Raw genomic sequence first — 20,993 nt, 5'->3', positions numbered from 1 at the left:
TTTTGCCCCTTCAGGTGCCTTGGTGCCCCTCCAGGTGCCTTGCTGCCATAATTTCTTTTATTAAACCGAAAGCAACAATTGCTGTGTCCCCCCTCCACCCCCACCCCCAATTAAAATTCAAGCCCTGAATACCCACATGTTAGCCACTAAATAGGTGAGGTGTCATTAAACAATCATCTTCTTCCATATTTGTGTCCAGACTGTGGTGGCCGGTTGACAGAGCTTGCTGCTAACATCTCGTCTCCCCGCAAGTGGGCAGGTGTCTGTGTGTGGATCGTCTCCATCCCACTGTCCAGCAAGAAGGGGTCACTGAGGAACATCGTCCAGTTCACCGTGTCCAGCAGCAAGGACAAAACTGGGTTGGTCTTCTTTTATAGTTTTAGTTGTCAAACCAGGTTATGTCTAATTATATTATCTTAAAGGGACACACCCTAGTTACGTTTATTTGTTAACCATTACGGCGTTGTTTTTCGCTATTAAACTCCATTTTTCACAAATAAAATTGCACTTTACTTACATTTTATTATTTAGAATACACATTTCCATTCACCTGAAGTGCTTTTTGGTAATCCTGATGTTTGTAAAACCACGAAATGCATTTTTTGCATTTTTTCACAAAACGTGTTGTCGAGAAAAAACCGTTAAGCAAGCGAGGTCCAATCTATTTTTAATGTCACAGACGTTGGTATATCACGTGACCGTTATCATTTTGGTTCGGTTTGTTTTCTCGTGCACGGTTCGCACAATCAACATCCGATTTGTTATTGTTTATTTGTGAGATTTTTCTTCACAGTTCGTGAACATTTTCAGTAACAATAAAGTTCAGACAAGTAAGTGTCTCAATACAAAACGTTACAAACCCTTAAAACCAATAATTTTGCTAAGTCTTACGATATCTGGAGACGCACCCCAAGTCTGTGAAATTTGTCGTGACGTAGGCATTGTTGTGCTTCTACCGGTGACATCAGAATACTAACTTTCAAAATTATTTCAAGCAATTGGAACATGGGGATTCCCATGGTATTTATCGATATAAAACCTGCTTTTTCACTCCATTTGATAAAAACGTGATCTAAGTGTGTTACAGGTTTGTAGATTAACCAAATTATAATTTATTTTCGCTGGATGGAACTAGGGTGTGCGGCTTTAACTTCCAAGCTAGTTTTCAATGTGCTCTGGCGGCGTCATTAAATAAAACAAACTTTACTTTTCCAAGCTAGTTTTGTCTACTTTATGCCGTACTGGCTTACTTGCCAACCATTTTGTTTTATTTCTACTCCTGAAGATGTTGGGATTTTTTACGGATTAAATGTCGATTATTTTCATATACTTTTAACTTAGGTGGTTTCAATGGAAACAGTTCTAAATATTTATATAATAGTATAAAGGTACACAACATGTACCTGTAACCTAGCAACCGAACATGAATGTTAAAGATCCTTGCATTATGTAAAAACATCTTGCGTTGTGCAGCATCGGGTAAAAGCAAAAACGACAGTTGGCAGTCCAGATCACAAGAAAAGTGGTGAGAAGGATCGGAAATTGTTAAAAAGATTGTGTTTTTTATATCATAGTTAGTTTCTTCTGACCCGACTGACATATTAAAATCAATGCAATGAATTGTTTTCGCTTTTATCTGTTATGCAGGTTTATCTGCCAGAACCAATAATTTACCATTAGTTTAAAGTTTACTGAATGTTCAGTTCCAAGCAATGAGTCTTTATTTTGTTTTTCAATTATACAAGAATAACACAAGGTTTTGTAAACCAAAATAGGTTATATAAATTTAAACTAGTAATTTGCAGACGCATGAGCTGTGGAAGTTACTGACACCAAAAAAGCATTGATGGGTTGTTATTTGACATTATTGTTACATCATGTACAAACCACGTACATTTCCAGCAGTAATGACACAACACAGTTTGAATATACAGTGAAACTGCTCTAAATAGGAAACCCACAGGACCAAAAGTTTTTTTAATGACATCACTAGAGCACATTGATTTATTAATCATGGGCTATTGTCAAACATTTGGTAATTTTGACATTTAATTTTAAAGAGGAAGTCCACAACATTTTTCCATTAGTAGTAAGGGATTTTTATATGCACCATCCCACAGACAGTATAGCACATACCACAGCCTTTGACATACCAGTTGTGGTGCACTGGCTGGAATGAGAAATAGCCTGATGGCCTACTGACAGGGATCGATCCCAGACCAACCGTGCATCAAGCTAGCACTTTACCACTGGGCTATATCCCTCCGGTCACCCATGCACCCCCCACCCCCATGTGACCACATAGAAAGTCTGGTTGTGAGGGGTATCTAGGTTAGAAATGTTCTCTTCTGTACTAATACTGAAAACGAGACTGTGAAAAATGTCTCTTACTGTTACTACATGTTCAGTTTTAGGGGGTTTAACTGTATTTAGGTCTGTGATTTAAACTAATTTTAAAGTTTAGTAACGTTACAAAATATAGTTTCACTGTATTTAGGTCTGTGATTTAAACTAATTTTAAAGTTTAGTAACGTTACAAAATATAGTTTCACTGTATTTAGGTCTGTGATTTACACTAATTTTAAAGTTTAGTAACGTTACAAAATATAGTTTCACTGTATTTAGGTCTGTGATTTAAACTAATTTTAAAGTTTAGTAACGTTACAAAATATAGTTTCACTGTATTTAGGTCTGTGATTTACACTAATTTTAAAGTTTAGTAACGTTACAAAATATAGTTTCACTGTATTTAGGTCTGTGATTTAAACTAATTTTAAAGTTTAGTAACGTTACAAAATATAGTTTCACTGTATTTAGGTCTGTGATTTACACTAATTTTAAAGTTTAGTAACGTTACAAAATATAGTTTCACTGTATTTAGGTCTGTGATTTAAACTAATTTTAAAGTTTAGTAACGTTACAAAATATAGTTTCACTGTATTTAGGTCTGTGATTTAAACTAATTTTAAAGTTTAGTAACGTTACAAAATATAGTTTCACTGTATTTAGGTCTGTGATTTACACGAATTTTAAAGTTTAGTAACGTTACAAAATATAGTTTCACTGTATTTAGGTCTGTGATTTACACTAATTTTAAAGTTTAGTAACGTTACAAAATATAGTTTCACTGTATTTAGGTCTGTGATTTAAACTAATTTTAAAGTTTAGTAACGTTACAAAATATAGTTTCACTGTATTTAGGTCTGTGATTTACACTAATTTTAAAGTTTAGTAACGTTACAAAATATAGTTTCACTGTATTTAGGTCTGTGATTTAAATTAATTTTAAAGTTTAGTAACGTTACAAAATATAGTTTCACTGTATTTAGGTCTGTGATTTACACTAATTTTAAAGTTTAGTAACGTTACAAAATATAGTTTCACTGTATTTAGGTCTGTGATTTAAACTAATTTTAAAGTTTAGTAACGTTACAAAATATAGTTTCACTGTATTTAGGTCTGTGATTTACACTAATTTTAAAGTTTAGTAACGTTACAAAATATAGTTTCACTGTATTTAGGTCTGTGATTTAAACTAATTTTAAAGTTTAGTAACGTTACAAAATATAGTTTCACTGTATTTAGGTCTGTGATTTACACTAATTTTAAAGTTTAGTAACGTTACAAAATATAGTTTCACTGTATTTAGGTCTGTGATTTACACTAATTTTAAAGTTTAGTAACGTTACAAAATATAGTTTCACTGTATTTAGGTCTGTGATTTACACTAATTTTAAAGTTTAGTAACGTTACAAAATATAGTTTCACTGTATTTAGGTCTGTGATTTACACTAATTTTAAAGTTTAGTAACGTTACAAAATATAGTTTCACTGTATTTAGGTCTGTGATTTACACTAATTTTAAAGTTTAGTAACGTTACAAAATATAGTTTCACTGTATTTAGGTCTGTGATTTACACTAATTTTAAAGTTTAGTAACGTTACAAAATATAGTTTCACTGTATTTAGGTCTGTGATTTAAACTAATTTTAAAGTTTAGTAACGTTACAAAATATAGTTTCACTGTATTTAGGTCTGTGATTTACACTAATTTTAAAGTTTAGTAACGTTACAAAATATAGTTTCACTGTATTTAGGTCTGTGATTTAAACTAATTTTAAAGTTTAGTAACGTTACAAAATATAGTTTCACTGTATTTAGGTCTGTGATTTACACTAATTTTAAAGTTTAGTAACGTTACAAAATATAGTTTCACTGTATTTAGGTCTGTGATTTACACTAATTTTAAAGTTTAGTAACGTTACAAAATATAGTTTCACTGTATTTAGGTCTGTGATTTACACTAATTTTAAAGTTTAGTAACGTTACAAAATATAGTTTCACTGTATTTAGGTCTGTGATTTAAACTAATTTTAAAGTTTAGTAACGTTACAAAATATAGTTTCACTGTATTTAGGTCTGTGATTTACACTAATTTTAAAGTTTAGTAACGTTACAAAATATAGTTTCACTGTATTTAGGTCTGTGATTTAAACTAATTTTAAAGTTTAGTAACGTTACAAAATATAGTTTCACTGTATTTAGGTCTGTGATTTACACTAATTTTAAAGTTTAGTAACGTTACAAAATATAGTTTCACTTATTTAGGTCTGTGATTTACACTAATTTTAAAGTTTAGTAACGTTACAAAATATAGTTTCACTGTATTTAGGTCTGTGATTTACACTAATTTTAAAGTTTAGTAACGTTACAAAATATAGTTTCACTGTATTTAGGTCTGTGATTTACACTAATTTTAAAGTTTAGTAACGTTACAAAATATAGTTTCACTGTATTTAGGTCTGTGATTTACACTAATTTTAAAGTTTAGTAACGTTACAAAATATAGTTTCACTGTATTTAGGTCTGTGATTTACACTAATTTTAAAGTTTAGTAACGTTACAAAATATAGTTTCACTGTATTTAGGTCTGTGATTTACACTAATTTTAAAGTTTAGTAACGTTACAAAATATAGTTTCACTGTATTTAGGTCTGTGATTTACACTAATTTTAAAGTTTAGTAACGTTACAAAATATAGTTTCACTGTATTTAGGTCTGTGATTTACACTAATTTTAAAGTTTAGTAACGTTACAAAATATAGTTTTGTGTAAGCCCACTGACACATTCAAATTAGTTTATGGATTTAGTTTTAAGCCACTTTTTCAGTGTAATTATTGTTTTGTTTTTTAGCCATTATAATTATAATTATATATGGGGTTTAAGCTGCTGTTTGCCAAGTACAAATTAAAGGAAGCCATTTTTAAAATTACAAGGCTTGGTCTCACTACACAGATGTCATCTGCCATTGAAACCCATGTTAAATTTCCCAACTTCGAATGAAGATTGCCAATAGAACGGGTTCTCGTTGGCACTAACAACCTACACCATTGCGAACATACATTAAATAAGCATTTATTTTCACTCCAAAATTGAGAACATTTCTGTCTCAGTTTTTTTGCTATATGACCGCATCTGGCTTTAGTACAGGTCCGAACAGGTGGCTCATTAACCAATTCACTCCGGCTGTCTCTTGCGCTATACACCCATGTCCCAAAAGGTCAATGCACAATATTACAAAATAACATGGGCAAAATACAGCCAGAAGGCTTACAATTAAACACACATATTGTTTTAATTCTTCACCATTTCCTAGAAGTGAATATGTGAACCATAACTTGTGTCACAATTAGGAACTATAGTGGACCATGCTCAGTGAACTCTCACGTGGAAGTGATCTGTGTAGTGAGACCCTAGTTGAAAGGTTAATTTAGTTACAAATTGCTAATCATTCTGTTTCGCCATCAAAATATTACTGAAGTCTTATGAATTCACATTGTGTATTTGGAGTGTGTGTTCTTTTTCAGGGAACTGTTTTTCAAGAATACATAGTGTTAGGGTTTTTATTAAAACATTAATGCAAATCAACTTGTAATTTGTTTTTTTAATAGACTTGTTTTTCATGATGGTGCATCTGCATCCTCCCCACTGCTGCCAGTGAAAGTCACCAAGGGGCATTCTGGGAAGATTCTAAGTCGGAACAATACGCTGTTCATCATGTACCAGCCAAAGTCGTCTGGAAAGGTGACGTTTAAGATCCAGTATTCAACATTCAGTGAGTTGGTTATTTCTTTGCATTCAGCATACAGTCATCATCTACCTGTTTTTGTCTTAAACACACATACTTTATACACCTGCCTTTATAGTTAAAGTTTGTTTTGTCTAACACACATACTTTATACACCTGCCTTTGTAGTTAAAGTGTGTTTTGTCTTAAACACACATACTTTATACACCTGCCTTTATAGTTAAAGTGTGTTTTGTCTTAAACACATACACTTTACACACCTGCCTTTATAGTTAAAGTTTGTTTTGTCTTAAACACACACATTTTATACACCTGCCTTTATAGTTAAAGTGTGTTTTGTCTTAAACACACACACTTTACACACCTGCCTTTATAGTTAAAGTGTGTTTTGTCTTAAACACACACACTTTATACACCTGCCTTTATAGTTAAAGTGTGTTTTGTCTTAAACACACACACTTTATACACCTGCCTTTATAGTTTCACACACATACTTTATACACCTGCCTTTATAGTTAAAGTTTGTTTTGTCTTAAACACACACACTTTATACACCTGCCTTTATAGTTAAACACACATACTTTATACACCTGCCTTTATAGTTAAAGTGTGTTTTGTCTTAAACACACATACTTTATACACCTGCCTTTATAGTTTAACACACATACTTTATACACCTGCCTTTATAGTTAAAGTTTGTTTTGTCTAACACACATACTTTATACACCTGCCTTTGTAGTTAAAGTGTGTTTTGTCTTAAACACACACACTTTATACACCTGCCTTTATAGTTAAAGTGTGTTTTGTCTTAAACACACACACTTTATACACCTGCCTTTATAGTTAAAGTTTGTTTTGTCTTAAACACACACACTTTATACACCTGCCTTTATAGTTTAACACACATACTTTATACACCTGCCTTTATAGTTTAACACACATACTTTATACACCTGCCTTTATAGTTAAAGTTTGTTTTGTCTAACACACATACTTTATACACCTGCCTTTATAGTTTAACACACACACTTTATACACCTGCCTTTATAGTTTAACACACATACTTTATACACCTGCCTTTATAGTTTAACACACATACTTTATACACCTGCCTTTATAGTTAAAGTGTGTTTTGTCTTAAACACACATACTTTATACACCTGCCTTTATAGTTTAACACACATACTTTATACACCTGCCTTTATAGTTAAAGTTTGTTTTGTCTTAAACACACACACTTTATACACCTGCCTTTATAGTTAAACACACATACTTTATACACCTGCCTTTATAGTTAAAGTGTGTTTTGTCTTAAACACACATACTTTATACACCTGCTTTTATAGTTTAACACACATACTTTATACACCTGCCTTTATAGTTAAAGTTTGTTTTGTCTAACACACATACTTTATACACCTGCCTTTGTAGTTAAAGTGTGTTTTGTCTTAAACACACATACTTTATACACCTGCCTTTATAGTTAAAGTGTGTTTTGTCTTAAACACATACACTTTACACACCTGCCTTTATAGTTTAACACACATACTTTATACACCTGCCTTTATAATTAAAGTTTGTTTTGTCTTAAACACACACACTTTATACACCTGCCTTTATAGTTAAACACACATACTTTATACACCTGCCTTTATAGTTAAACACACATACTTTATACACCTGCCTTTATAGTTAAAGTGTGTTTTGTCTTAAACACACATACTTTATACACCTGCCTTTATAGTTTAACACACATACTTTATACACCTGCCTTTATAGTTAAAGTTTGTTTTGTCTTAAACACACACACTTTATACACCTGCCTTTTTAGTTAAAGTGTGTTTTGTCTTAAACACAAATACTTTATACACCTGCCTTTGTAGTTAAAGTGTGTTTTGTCTTAAACACACATACTTTATACACCTGCCTTTGTAGTTAAAGTTTGTTTTGTCTTAAACACACATACTTTATAGACCTGCCTTTATAGTTTAACACACATACTTTACACACCTGCCTTTATAGTTTAACACAAATACTTTATACACCTGCCTTTATAGTTTAACACACATACTTTATACACCTGCCTTTGTAGTTAAACACACATACTTTATACACCTGCCTTTATAGTTAAAGTTTGTTTTGTCTTAAACACACATACTTTATAGACCTGCCTTTATAGTTTAACACACATACTTTACACACCTGCCTTTATAGTTAAACACACACACTTTATACACCTGCCTTTGTAGTTAAACACACATACTTTATACACCTGCCTTTATAGTTAAAGTGTGTTTTGTCTTAAACACACACACACTTTATACACCTGCCTTTATAGTTAAACACACATACTTTATACACCTGCCTTTATAGTTAAACACACATACTTTATACACCTGCCTTTGTAGTTAAACACACATACTTTATACACCTGCCTTTGTAGTTAAACACACATACTTTATACACCTGCCTTTGTAGTTAAACACACATACTTTATACACCTGCCTTTATAGTTAAACACACATACTTTATACACCTGCCTTTATAGTTAAACACACATACTTTATACACCTGCCTTTATAGTTAAACACACATACTTTATACACTGGCTGGAGCAAGAAATAGGCACATCAGGCTACATCCCACCCACACTTGCCTTTAAAAAACAATAGATGCCCTTGGTGTTCAATGTAAAACATTGTGTTTAAATTCAGTGAAAATGCAGTGTGATTGTTTTCGTTGTGGTGTAGTGGTCATAATATATGTATGGTCAAATAGATATTAAAGCTGCATGTCTTGAGAGCCAGGGTCTACTTCTTATGTCAGAAGACAGACTGTAATGGTCAGAAATCAAAATATGCACATGTATACATGGCCAACAATGATAATACCCCATTAAAGTACCAAAATATGCACATACATGGCCAACAATGATAATCCCCCTTTAAAGTACCAAAATATGCACATACATGGCCAACAATGATAATCCCCCTTTAAAGTACCAAAATATGCACATACATGGCCAACAATAATAATCCCCCTTTAAAGTACCAAAATATGCACACACATGGCCAACAATGATAATCCCCCTTTAAAGTACCAAAATATGCACATACATGGCCAACAATGATAATCCCCCTTTAAAGTACCAAAATATGCACATGTATACATGGCCAACAATAATAATCCCCCTTTAAAGTACCAAAATATGCACATACATGGCCAACAATGATAATCCCCCATTAAAGTACCAAAATATGCATATACATGGTCAACAATGATAATCCCCCTTTAAAGTACCAAAATATGCACATACATGGCCAACAATGATAATCCCCCATTAAAGTACCAAAATATGCATATACATGGCCAACAATAATAATCCCCCTTTAAAGTACCAAAATATGCACATACATGGCCAACAATGATAATCCCCCTTTAAAGTACCAAAATATGCACATACATGGCCAACAATGATAATCCCCCTTTGAAGTACCAAAATATGCATATACATGGCCAACAATGATAATCCCCCTTTAAAGTACCAAAATATGCACATACATGGCCAACAATGATAATCCCCCATTAAAGTACCAAAATATGCACATACATGGCCAACAATGATAATCCCCCTTTAAAGTACCAAAATATGCACACACATGGCCAACAGGGGGGTGGTCAAAAGCATACGGTTTGTACGCTCGTGAAAATGTTGAAAATTATGGACGGCCCCTTATAATTATAAGAATTGTTTTAAAGTGCTGTTCCAGATGTATGATGTATTGAGCTATATCAATCAAGATATTATTTAATATGATTAGAAAATTAAAAGAAAATTTAAAAAAAAAATTATATACCGGTATATTTTCCATTTAAAAATATTGCCCTGAAAAACAGAACCAGCTGAATTCGTTTCGGGAATTTCCGTAAGATTTGATCCGTGACGTCACGAAGGGAACTCCTTTCGATAGTCAGCGCCATTGTTCATTGCTTCTTTTGTGTTTATTATGGTTAAACGGCGTGTTGTTGGCGGCTGTAGCAATACAAACGCCGATAAATTTAGTCTTCACGCATTTCCTAGTAATGTTGCTGTGAGAAAGCTGTGTGTGAATTTGATTAAAACAACGTGGAAATACTGGACAGGAAGAAAATGCCGGAGACCGTTGCGACAGTAGACACTTTAGTTTTGATTCGTCCGAACTGGCGTGTCGGCTTAAGCGAGATATGGGAATACCATGTGTTATGGCTTTTAAAAAAAGATGCCGTACCAACAATTTTTCTGCGACACAAAACAAATGACAACAAGCCGATGCCATCCACACCGAAACAACCTTGGGGTGCATATCGTCAATGTCCCAAATTGCGTTATGCTTTCAACTCCGGTCAGTTTGTTTTCTTATGCACGGTCCGTGCAATCATCGAGATCCGATTTGTTGTCGTTTGCATCTCGTTCGTTTGTGAGATTTTTCTTTACATTTCGAGAACATTAAAACAATAAAGTACAGACAAGTAAGTATCTATTGCTGAGTCCGTCCCATCCTACAAAAATGTAGGGTTTTATTGTAAAAAAGAAAAAAGAAAAAAAAAAGAGAGCTAATTTTGTACGCATCTTAGAAAACAATCGGCTCAGAAATAAATTACTTGTAAATTCCATAGTATGAAAAAAGGCGTTCCTTGTAAAACAGACTATAAATACATTAAATTAATTTTACTATACCTTCCCACAGAGCAAACCTTTTTTCATTCTGTGGAATGTGCTATAAGTTATTTATTTCTGAGCAGACTGTTTTCACAACTGCACACAAAAAAATAGTATTGTTTTGTTATTTCCAAAACACTTACTGGTTTTTTTACGTCAAAGTAAACTGAAAATATTCACACAAAAAAAATCATCTTCATAGATGGATGGGACGGACTAAAAGTCGTTTTTGTTTATTTCTTAAAATTAAAATAAGTTATTTATTTCTGAGCAGACTGTTTTCACAACTGCACACAAAAAATAGTCTTGTTTTGTTATTTCCAAAACACTTACTTTTTTTTTTTATTTCAAACTAAACTGAAACTATTCACACAAAAAAACATCTTCATAGAGGGATGGGACGGGCTAAAAGTCGTTTTTGTTTATTTCTTAAAATTACCGATATCGGGTCCACTTGACTCGTAGAATTCAAGAGTTATTTATCGTCTTTTCTACTATATCACAAGTATTAGAACATACAGTGTAGCAAAATAATTCGCACGAAAAGCTAAAGAACAAAACAAGAATAAAAGTTGTAAATTAGTGGTAAGCTGTCTCCACGACCATTTTCATCGTCATCTGTCAGGCCGGTGGTTCGTCGGAAGATGTTGCAGGTTCAAACTGATAAGGCATATTTATTATTTGTTGTGTTGCACAAATATTAGTCCAGTCGTCAGTACTACACTATTCATCATCGAAAGAAGAATCGCATGATCAATGAGCTTGGCAGTCGCTGTCGGTCCCACTTTAGCTTGCGCTGGAAGTCATCTCGTGGTAGGTTTCTGTGAAGCGCGTTCCCTTCGTGACGTCACGGCTATTTACAGGCAAATGTTTTTACCGAGAATTTTACTCGGTTGTTTCCGGCAGTGTTCTACGGGAGTGATGTTTTAATACTTTTATGGGGCATTTTCGTAATTATTGATTTACATATCGGTGTAAAATATTATTGTAATGAATTAAGAAAGCATTTAATTGTGGAATTTGAAATTTTAGTGTATGGTCTGGCACAGCACTTTAATATTTTTGTGATTTTATCTAAGTTCAAGTCACATATTTAGTATCAAATTGCTGTGCTACTCTACACATGTTATACAGTGAAATCTCTCAAGACCGGACCCTCAGTAAACTGGTCCCTTTTTAAATATCTGTACAGAAGAGAACCTCTCTAAACCAGATACCCTGTACCTGTTAAAAGTGGACTTTTGACTTGGTACCCAGGGTGTCCGGCTTAGAGGAGTTACACTGTACAGTGTTAGGGTTTAAGCTGGACACCAAACATTAATAGCAATTTGGCGAATTTGATGAGAAAATGAGTCAGCAAATTTAAGTAACATTTATCTAAGATATAGCTATAGGCTTTCTGGTGAATTGATGATGACATAGATGAGCCAGGTTCAACTTTAACTTACATTTGGCAAATAGGCTTTCTGGTGAATTGATGACGACATAGATGAGCCAGGTTCAACTTTAACTTACATTTGGCAAATAGGCTTTCTGGTGAATTGATGACGACATAGATGAGCCACGTTCAACTTTAACTTACATTTGGCAAATAGGCTTTCTGGTGAATTGATGACGACATAGATGAGCCACGTTCAACTTTAACTTACATTTGGCAAATAGGCTTTCTGGTGAATTGATGACGACATAGATGAGCCACGTTCAACTTTAACTTACATTTGGCAAATAGGCTTTCTGGTGAATTGATGACGACATAGATGAGCCACGTTCAACTTTAACTTACATTTGGCAAATAGGCTTTCTGGTGAATTGATGACGACATAGATGAGCCACGTTCAACTTTAACTTACATTTGGCAAATAGGCTTTCTGGTGAATTGATGACGACATAGATGAGCCAGGTTCAACTTTAACTTACATTTGGCAAATAGGCTTTCTGGTGAATTGATGACGACATAGATGAGCCACGTTCAACTTTAACTTACATTTGGCAAATAGGCTTTCTGGTGAATTGATGACGACATAGATGAGCCAGGTTCAACTTTAACTTACATTTGGCAAATAGGCTTTCTGGTGAATTGATGACGACATAGATGAGCCACGTTCAACTTTAACTTACATTTGGCAAATAGGCTTTCTGGTGAATTGATGACGACATAGATGAGCCACGTTCAACTTTAACTTACATTTGGCAAATAGGCTTTCTGGTGAATTGATGACGACATAGATGAGCCACGTTCAACTTTAACTTACATTTGGCAAATAGGCTTTCTGGTGAATTGATGACGACATAGATGAGCCACGTTCAACTTTAACTTACATTTGGCAAATAGGCTTTCTGGTGAATTGATGACGACATAGATGAGCCAGGTTCAACTTTAACTTACATTTGGCAAATAGGCTTTCTGGTGAATTGATGACGACATAGATGAGCCAGGTTCAACTTTAACTTACATTTGGCAAATAGGCTTTCTGGTGAATTGATGACGACATAGATGAGCCACGTTCAACTTTAACTTACATTTGGCAAATAGGCTTTCTGGTGAATTGATGACGACATAGATGAGCCACGTTCAACTTTAACTTACATTTGGCAAATAGGCTTTCTGGTGAATTGATGACGACATAGATGAGCCACGTTCAACTTTAACTTACATTTGGCAAATAGGCTTTCTGGTGAATTGATGACGACATAGATGAGCCACGTTCAACTTTAACTTACATTTGGCAAATAGGCTTTCTGGTGAATTGATGACGACATAGATGAGCCACGTTCAACTTTAACTTACATTTGGCAAATAGGCTTTCTGGTGAATTGATGACGACATAGATGAGCCACGTTCAACTTTAACTTACATTTGGCAAATAGGCTTTCTGGTGAATTGATGACGACATAGATGAGCCACGTTCAACTTTAACTTACATTTGGCAAATAGGCTTTCTGGTGAATTGATGACGACATAGATGAGCCACGTTCAACTTTAACTTACATTTGGCAAATAGGCTTTCTGGTGAATTGATGACGACATAGATGAGCCACGTTCAACTTTAACTTACATTTGGCAAATAGGCTTTCTGGTGAATTGATGACGACATAGATGAGCCACGTTCAACTTTAACTTACATTTGGCAAATAGGCTTTCTGGTGAATTGATGACGACATAGATGAGCCACGTTCAACTTTAACTTACATTTGGCAAATAGGCTTTCTGGTGAATTGATGACGACATAGATGAGCCACGTTCAACTTTAACTTACATTTGGCAAATAGGCTTTCTGGTGAATTGATGACGACATAGATGAGCCACGTTCAACTTTAACTTACATTTGGCAAATAGGCTTTCTGGTGAATTGATGACGACATAGATGAGCCACGTTCAACTTTAACTTACATTTGGCAAATAGGCTTTCTGGTGAATTGATGACGACATAGATGAGCCAGGTTCAACTTTAACTTACATTTGGCAAATAGGCTTTCTGGTGAATTGATGACGACATAGATGAGCCACGTTCAACTTTAACTTACATTTGGCAAATAGGCTTTCTGGTGAATTGATGACGACATAGATGAGCCACGTTCAACTTTAACTTACATTTGGCAAATAGGCTTTCTGGTGAATTGATGACGACATAGATGAGCCACGTTCAACTTTAACTTACATTTGGCAAATAGGCTTTCTGGTGAATTGATGACGACATAGATGAGCCACGTTCAACTTTAACTTACATTTGGCAAATAGGCTTTCTGGTGAATTGATGACGACATAGATGAGCCACGTTCAACTTTAACTTACATTTGGCAAATAGGCTTTCTGGTGAATTGATGACGACATAGATGAGCCACGTTCAACTTTAACTTACATTTGGCAAATAGGCTTTCTGGTGAATTGATGACGACATAGATGAGCCACGTTCAACTTTAACTTACATTTGGCAAATAGGCTTTCTGGTGAATTGATGACGACATAGATGAGCCACGTTCAACTTTAACTTACATTTGGCAAATAGGCTTTCTGGTGAATTGATGACGACATAGATGAGCCACGTTCAACTTTAACTTACATTTGGCAAATAGGCTTTCTGGTGAATTGATGACGACATAGATGAGCCACGTTCAACTTTAACTTACATTTGGCAAATAGGCTTTCTGGTGAATTGATGACGACATAGATGAGCCACGTTCAACTTTAACTTACATTTGGCAAATAGGCTTTCTGGTGAATTGATGACGACATAGATGAGCCACGTTCAACTTTAACTTACATTTGGCAAATAGGCTTTCTGGTGAATTGATGACGACATAGATGAGCCACGTTCAACTTTAACTTACATTTGGCAAATAGGCTTTCTGGTGAATTGATGACGACATAGATGAGCCACGTTCAACTTTAACTTACATTTGGCAAATAGGCTTTCTGGTGAATTGATGACGACATAGATGAGCCAGGTTCAACTTTAACTTACATTTGGCAAATAGGCTTTCTGGTGAATTGATGATGACATAGATGAGCCAGGTTCAACTTTAACTTACATTTGGCAAATAGGCTTTCTGGTGAATTGATGACGACATAGATGAGCCACGTTCAACTTTAACTTACATTTGGCAAATGACACATAATTAATCCCAGCATTTTGTGACTGTATATGAAGAAATTCACCAAAACGTTACAGCCTATTGTTATATATACTGAACAAAATAAGAAACTTCCGCTAACTTTATATATGCATTTAAAGAGTGTTCCATGATGCATCGTTTGGTGCAAAAATCATGGCCATAGGTTAACAGAAACTGGGAGAAATTTTGACCAAGTGTGGTAGGGGTTAAAAAAAAAAAAAACCCACGTAATAACGGGTATGACCACCTCTTGAATTGACCACTGCAGTGCATCGCAGGCGCATAGAATTGACTAAAGTGTTGATTTCTGCCTGTGGAATATTGTTCCATTCCTGAATGAGCGCTTGACGAAGTTCGTTGACGTTAGCGGGTGGGTTGGGACGACGCCTCAATAGTCTGTCCAGACTATCCCAGACATGTTCGATGGGGTTGAGATCAGGACTTTTAGCGGGCCAGTCATCAATGAAATCAATGTTATTTGTCCTAAGAAAATGTACAGTGTCTCTAGCTGTATGAGAGGTGGCATTATCATGCTGAAAAATCGAGATGTTGGCGGTGTTATGGAACAGAGGAATGACGTGATGAGCGAGAATGTCATCGCGGTAACGTTGAGCTTTTAAATTGCCATCAATGACGACTAGTGGTGAACAATAACCATGGGCAATGGCTGCCCAGACCATGACACAACCCCCACCCCCGAAACAATCTCGTTCAAGAACACAACAGTCAGCATAGCATTCATTTCTTCTACGGTAGACGTGCACCCTGCCATCACCACGTTGTAAAGAAAATCTGGATTCATCCGAAAAAAGAATGGTATTCCAGCGTCACCGTATCCAACGAGTGTATACACGTGCCCAATTAAGACAATTTAGACGATGATGTTGCGTTAAAACACATCCGACGTAAGGACGTCGTGCATGTAAACCATTCTCCCGCAGACGATTACGAACAGTTTGCCCACTAATTCGGTTATTATGAAGCCCAGGTGTGTTATCAGCAGTAGCAGTGGCAGTTTGGAATCAATTGCGGAAATGCGTGTTCATGATATAGCAGTCTTGACCACGCGTTGTAACATGCGGACGTCCACGACGTGGCAAGTCGTTGGTGCTTCCTGTCGTTCGAAATCTTACGCGAAGATTTCGTATCACTCGACTAGAACTCCTAACATGCCTTGCAACGTCTTCTGTCGACATGCCAGCATCAAGCATGCCAATCGCGCGTTCGCGTAAATTATTGGCATACTAAAAATGCTACAATGTAAAAACCGTTAATTGTTTTACAAATTTTGAAGCGTTTTTATTCACTTGACAACAATGTCAGTAAGACAAGTAAAACAAATTGACCAAATCCTACACGGGACATGTCGAACCATGCATGCACGTGCAAATTGAATTTCACGTTGTCGTCGATTAACAGTGTAAAAATAATCGATAAAATTCATGAATCCTGATAATACAGCTCATGGCTAATACTACCTATATAATTTCATTACACACAGAATTCTTTAACACAACAAATACTATATGTACAAATCGGATGTTTCTTTTTTTGTTCAGTATATATAGTGATATTTTGTATTTGTCAGGTTGCAACAAGACGACCCAGTGTGATGGAGGGATGTGTATGCACCCTGACTGGCGGTGTGACGGGCTCGTACAGTGTACTGACGGCAAGGATGAACTCAACTGTAACGGAACCACCATCCACACATCGACTGGAGGTGACGCATCCCAGGCCTTGGTCTTCTCACTTCTAGGATTTGACACAAGTCAAAATTCCCCCATTCCCCTCCCCACCAAAAAAAAGAGAGAAAATTTTGTCTCTTGTTTTAATGATATTTCAACATTATCATAATTTTGACAATTAATGTAAAATGCTACTTAAAAGCTATGTATTGGAAAATTATAAAACACATTTTTCTGTTTATTTTGTTAATTTATTATAAAGCACCACATTTTAAGATGTATTTGCTGAATGTTTGATAATTAATCATAAACTGCTACATTTATTTGCTTTATGTTTCTAATTTATTGTAAGATATATGTATGTCTTCTATTTTTAATATTTTATATAAAATATTACATAATTATATGTGCCCTATGGTTAATATTTTGCGAAGCAGTGTGTGAAAATATGATATTCACACATCACAAGTTGACATAAAAATTGTATTAGAGAAAAAAACATGAAATATCCTTTATATATATGTGCTATATGTTTAATAATGTATTGTATCCTCTGTTTCAGTGAAAACGTTCTGGGTTCCAGTCTGCCTCATAATTGGCATCATCCTAGGAATTGTGTTTGCCATCGTGATTCCAGCTGTATACCGACGTATCAAGTACCCCAATTACCGAGAGTTGCGTGACCAGACAGCCCCGGTCAGCACCTGATTCAACAGCAGAATAACATTGTTATCACTGTGATGTCACATTTCATTCAAATCTAATGTTGTCAGTTTAACCAAATTGGTACTTTGCTTGCAAAAAATACTATTAGAAACATGAGGCTTATTTTTAATTACCTTAAATTAAGCTGGAATGAAATATATTTAAAATGAATGACAACAAAATATACTAAGAAAAGAATGCCATTAATTAATTACCAATAAGATTATTAAAAAGAAATTATTTGTTTAATTCATAATATAGTCCAGCAAGTTTTTAACTTTGGTATGTGTATGCAAACATCCACATCACATTCCGACATGAAACATCACTAACGGTGGACAAGACATTTTAAAAGTTAATGTAGTTTTGATTGTTTGAAAATCGAGGAACTTTTATCGTATTATTTTTAATATAGAGTCTGACATACAAAAGATGTGGGTGTTTTGTTGTGCTCAAATTTAAATATAGAACAATAACCGTTTTTCTAAATAAAGTTTTCAGAGATGTTTATGTATCAAGTCGTCACATCAAGACATAATTTATCTGATTTTAGATTCGCTTGTATGAGAACAATAAATACCAACACTAGACAAACCTTGTCCATGTGTTTACTTGGAGGCCTTATCACTGTTAATGATTTGTGTTTTATGATCTGATATTTTTTTAATGAAAATAGTTACAAAGGTGGACATTTTTACACAATGATATTTTTTAAAAATAATTTGACACTGGTGAAATAAGTTGTCAAATACATCTTTCTAAAAATGCTTTTGATCTGTATATTTTTTTTAATATCGATATTCCTAGATGTTTTTTAAGTGTGTATGTTAAAAACTTATCCACATGAAATGTTTTCTAGTTAAAATGTGTTCGGATGCTTCTATATAATCGTCAGTGTTTTTTAATGTTTATCTCACACAAGGTGTATTAATCAAAGATCTTGCAATTAACCATAGTGATGTGCACTTGACTTTTGAATCTGTTTGGATTCGATTGTAGGAAAAAACTGGAAACTGCAGCCATGAAGATAGAAAAACACAATTCCCGATTTTCAAAATTTCCCTAAATCGGCTGACTATTATATTTATTTTTTATGGTTCAACAGGCCTGAAAATATTGGTTGTTCCAAAATCTTTTTCCTATTTGTTTGTGTGTTATGTTGAGGCACAGTTGAGTCAGACATTTTTAATAAGTTTGAAACAGTATGACCTTTGCTAATGTTCCTTAGTCCAGACCAAATTTATTCAAAATGTCTAAAAAACCCAAAACAAAATCAAACGAAACCAAAACTATTATTTTGTCCCATCCAAAACCCCAAACTAAAACCGAACCCAGATTTCAAATGCACATCACTAGTTAACTGACCAACATAAACATTTTATTGTATCATCCTCAGTCCGTTGTGCTGATTTCCTCAACTTCCCTAGCTTGGTTTCTCTTCCCCACCAGCTCTTTCTGCACAGTGCCTCTCTTCTTCTTAGCCTTTGGCATCCTATTTTATCAATCTTAAATATGTTCTGGTTATTATTTACAATGTTAAATATTTTCAAACTTGCCTTTGTCCTCAAATTTTTCAAAATCATTTTGTGCAAAAGAGCAATTGTGCCTAGAGGGGTATTATAATTGTTTGATTAAAACAAGGGGAGTGTAATCAAATTTGTGGCTTACGCGACAAAGTGCCTCTGGCTCAGTAGCTCAGGCATGTCGCCAGAGTTTATTTATCGTATAATTTGTTAGCGGGCAGATGATTGTGCAGTTAAGTAATTACATAATTTGTCAATTTGTTAGCGAGCAGATGATTGTGCAGTTAAGTAATTACATAATTTGTCAATTTGTTAGCGAGCAGATGATTGTGCAGTTAAGTAATTACATAATTTGTCAATTTCAGTATGTAATAGTGCACTTTGTAATCAGTTTGTAATTGTTAAAATTTTGTAACTTGTCACACAAATGGAACAGTCATTCAAAGGAAACTTTGTGTCCTGCAACAAGTATTATGGAATCTTTAAGCATTTATTTTGGTAGAGATAGATGTTTATTGGTTTTAAAATCCTTTGAGATTGTATATAAAATAAGATCCTTACATAGTTTTAATTGAGAAAACACAAGGTTTGGCATACACAATTATACTATCTTTTTAAAAAAACCATATTTGTTATTGACATCATTCTTGTAGCTATATATGTTAACAGGCCTTGGATTTACATCTGATTTATCAGGCGCGGATTCAGGCAGGGCCACCCCTATTTTTGGTCAAACAATATATAATACAGAATACACAAAAAATGTAAACTTATCCCGACTATCTGTCAGTGATCTGGGCCCCCTCTATTAAAATATCCTGAATCCGCACCTGCTATGATGGCTTAAGTGCTGTAGGAATCTCACTAAGTGAACCTATCGGGGGGGGTGGGGGGGGGGGGTGCATATATATATATATATATATATATATATATGATGAGGTGCTATATTGAAGTATTGAGATTAAGCTATATAAGTGGAAGTGCCACATATTTATTGCTTAAATTTCCATGAGTGATTTATCACAGTATGTCTATTGAGTCCGTCAGCTGTTTGTATCAGCATCAACTTCTAGGTATAAGTACTAGGTATAATTAGCAAGGTGAAAAACAAAACGTCAAAACTGATACAAAAATCATATCTCTGCACAAAGAAGAGTGAAATGGATTTTTTGAAAGTTGCTTTTATTAACTTTACAAATTGCACCTGGTTGTGCTGTGTGTGGGGCTATTTCCAACGAACACTTATATTGACTCGTTTAACAATGGAAATGCTCATTTAACAATGGCAAATGCTTATTTAACAATGGAAGCTCACCGAACTAACTAGTTTAGTAAAAGTGCAATTTTTATTTAAAAAAACATTGTTTTTTGTTTTGTTTTTACACCGTGTAACTTTATAAAAGCATGTAACTTTTATAAAAGAGTACCCACCTGAACCTCCCAGAGTGTTCCCTTTGAGGTTATCTCCAGTTTTCATTTGTGTCCCACCACTGGTATATCATGGCCATGCTGCATAATGTTAATTATTACTCCAGCATTCACTCATAACATGGAAAATATTTTCTCTGTGAGAAATATTCTGCATTCTAACGAACAATACTATTGGACAATTTGATGCTTACAAACCAATGACCTTGTCAGTACTAAATATGACGTCATCACAATTTGGCAAACA

General features: G+C 34.5%; 1 protein-coding gene across 2 annotated transcripts in view; it reads left to right on the top strand.

Annotated features, from left to right (window-relative positions):
• LOC121382662 (cubilin-like) overlaps nt 1-20,993 on the top strand; it is a 155,745-nt gene extending 134,752 nt beyond the window's left edge. For both annotated transcript variants that reach the window (XM_041512199.1, XM_041512198.1), the window contains 4 exons: nt 200-359; nt 5,953-6,116; nt 16,991-17,125; nt 17,653-20,993. In XM_041512199.1, coding sequence (XP_041368133.1) covers nt 200-359; nt 5,953-6,116; nt 16,991-17,125; nt 17,653-17,798 — 605 coding nt within the window. In that variant the 3' untranslated portion in view covers nt 17,799-20,993. The remainder of the gene's footprint in view (nt 1-199; nt 360-5,952; nt 6,117-16,990; nt 17,126-17,652) is intronic.

Source organism: Gigantopelta aegis, chromosome 10, assembly GCF_016097555.1.
Source record: "Gigantopelta aegis isolate Gae_Host chromosome 10, Gae_host_genome, whole genome shotgun sequence".
NCBI classification, from domain to species: Eukaryota; Metazoa; Mollusca; class Gastropoda; order Neomphalida; family Peltospiridae; genus Gigantopelta; species Gigantopelta aegis.
This window is presented reverse-complemented; position numbering and strand designations above follow the sequence as displayed.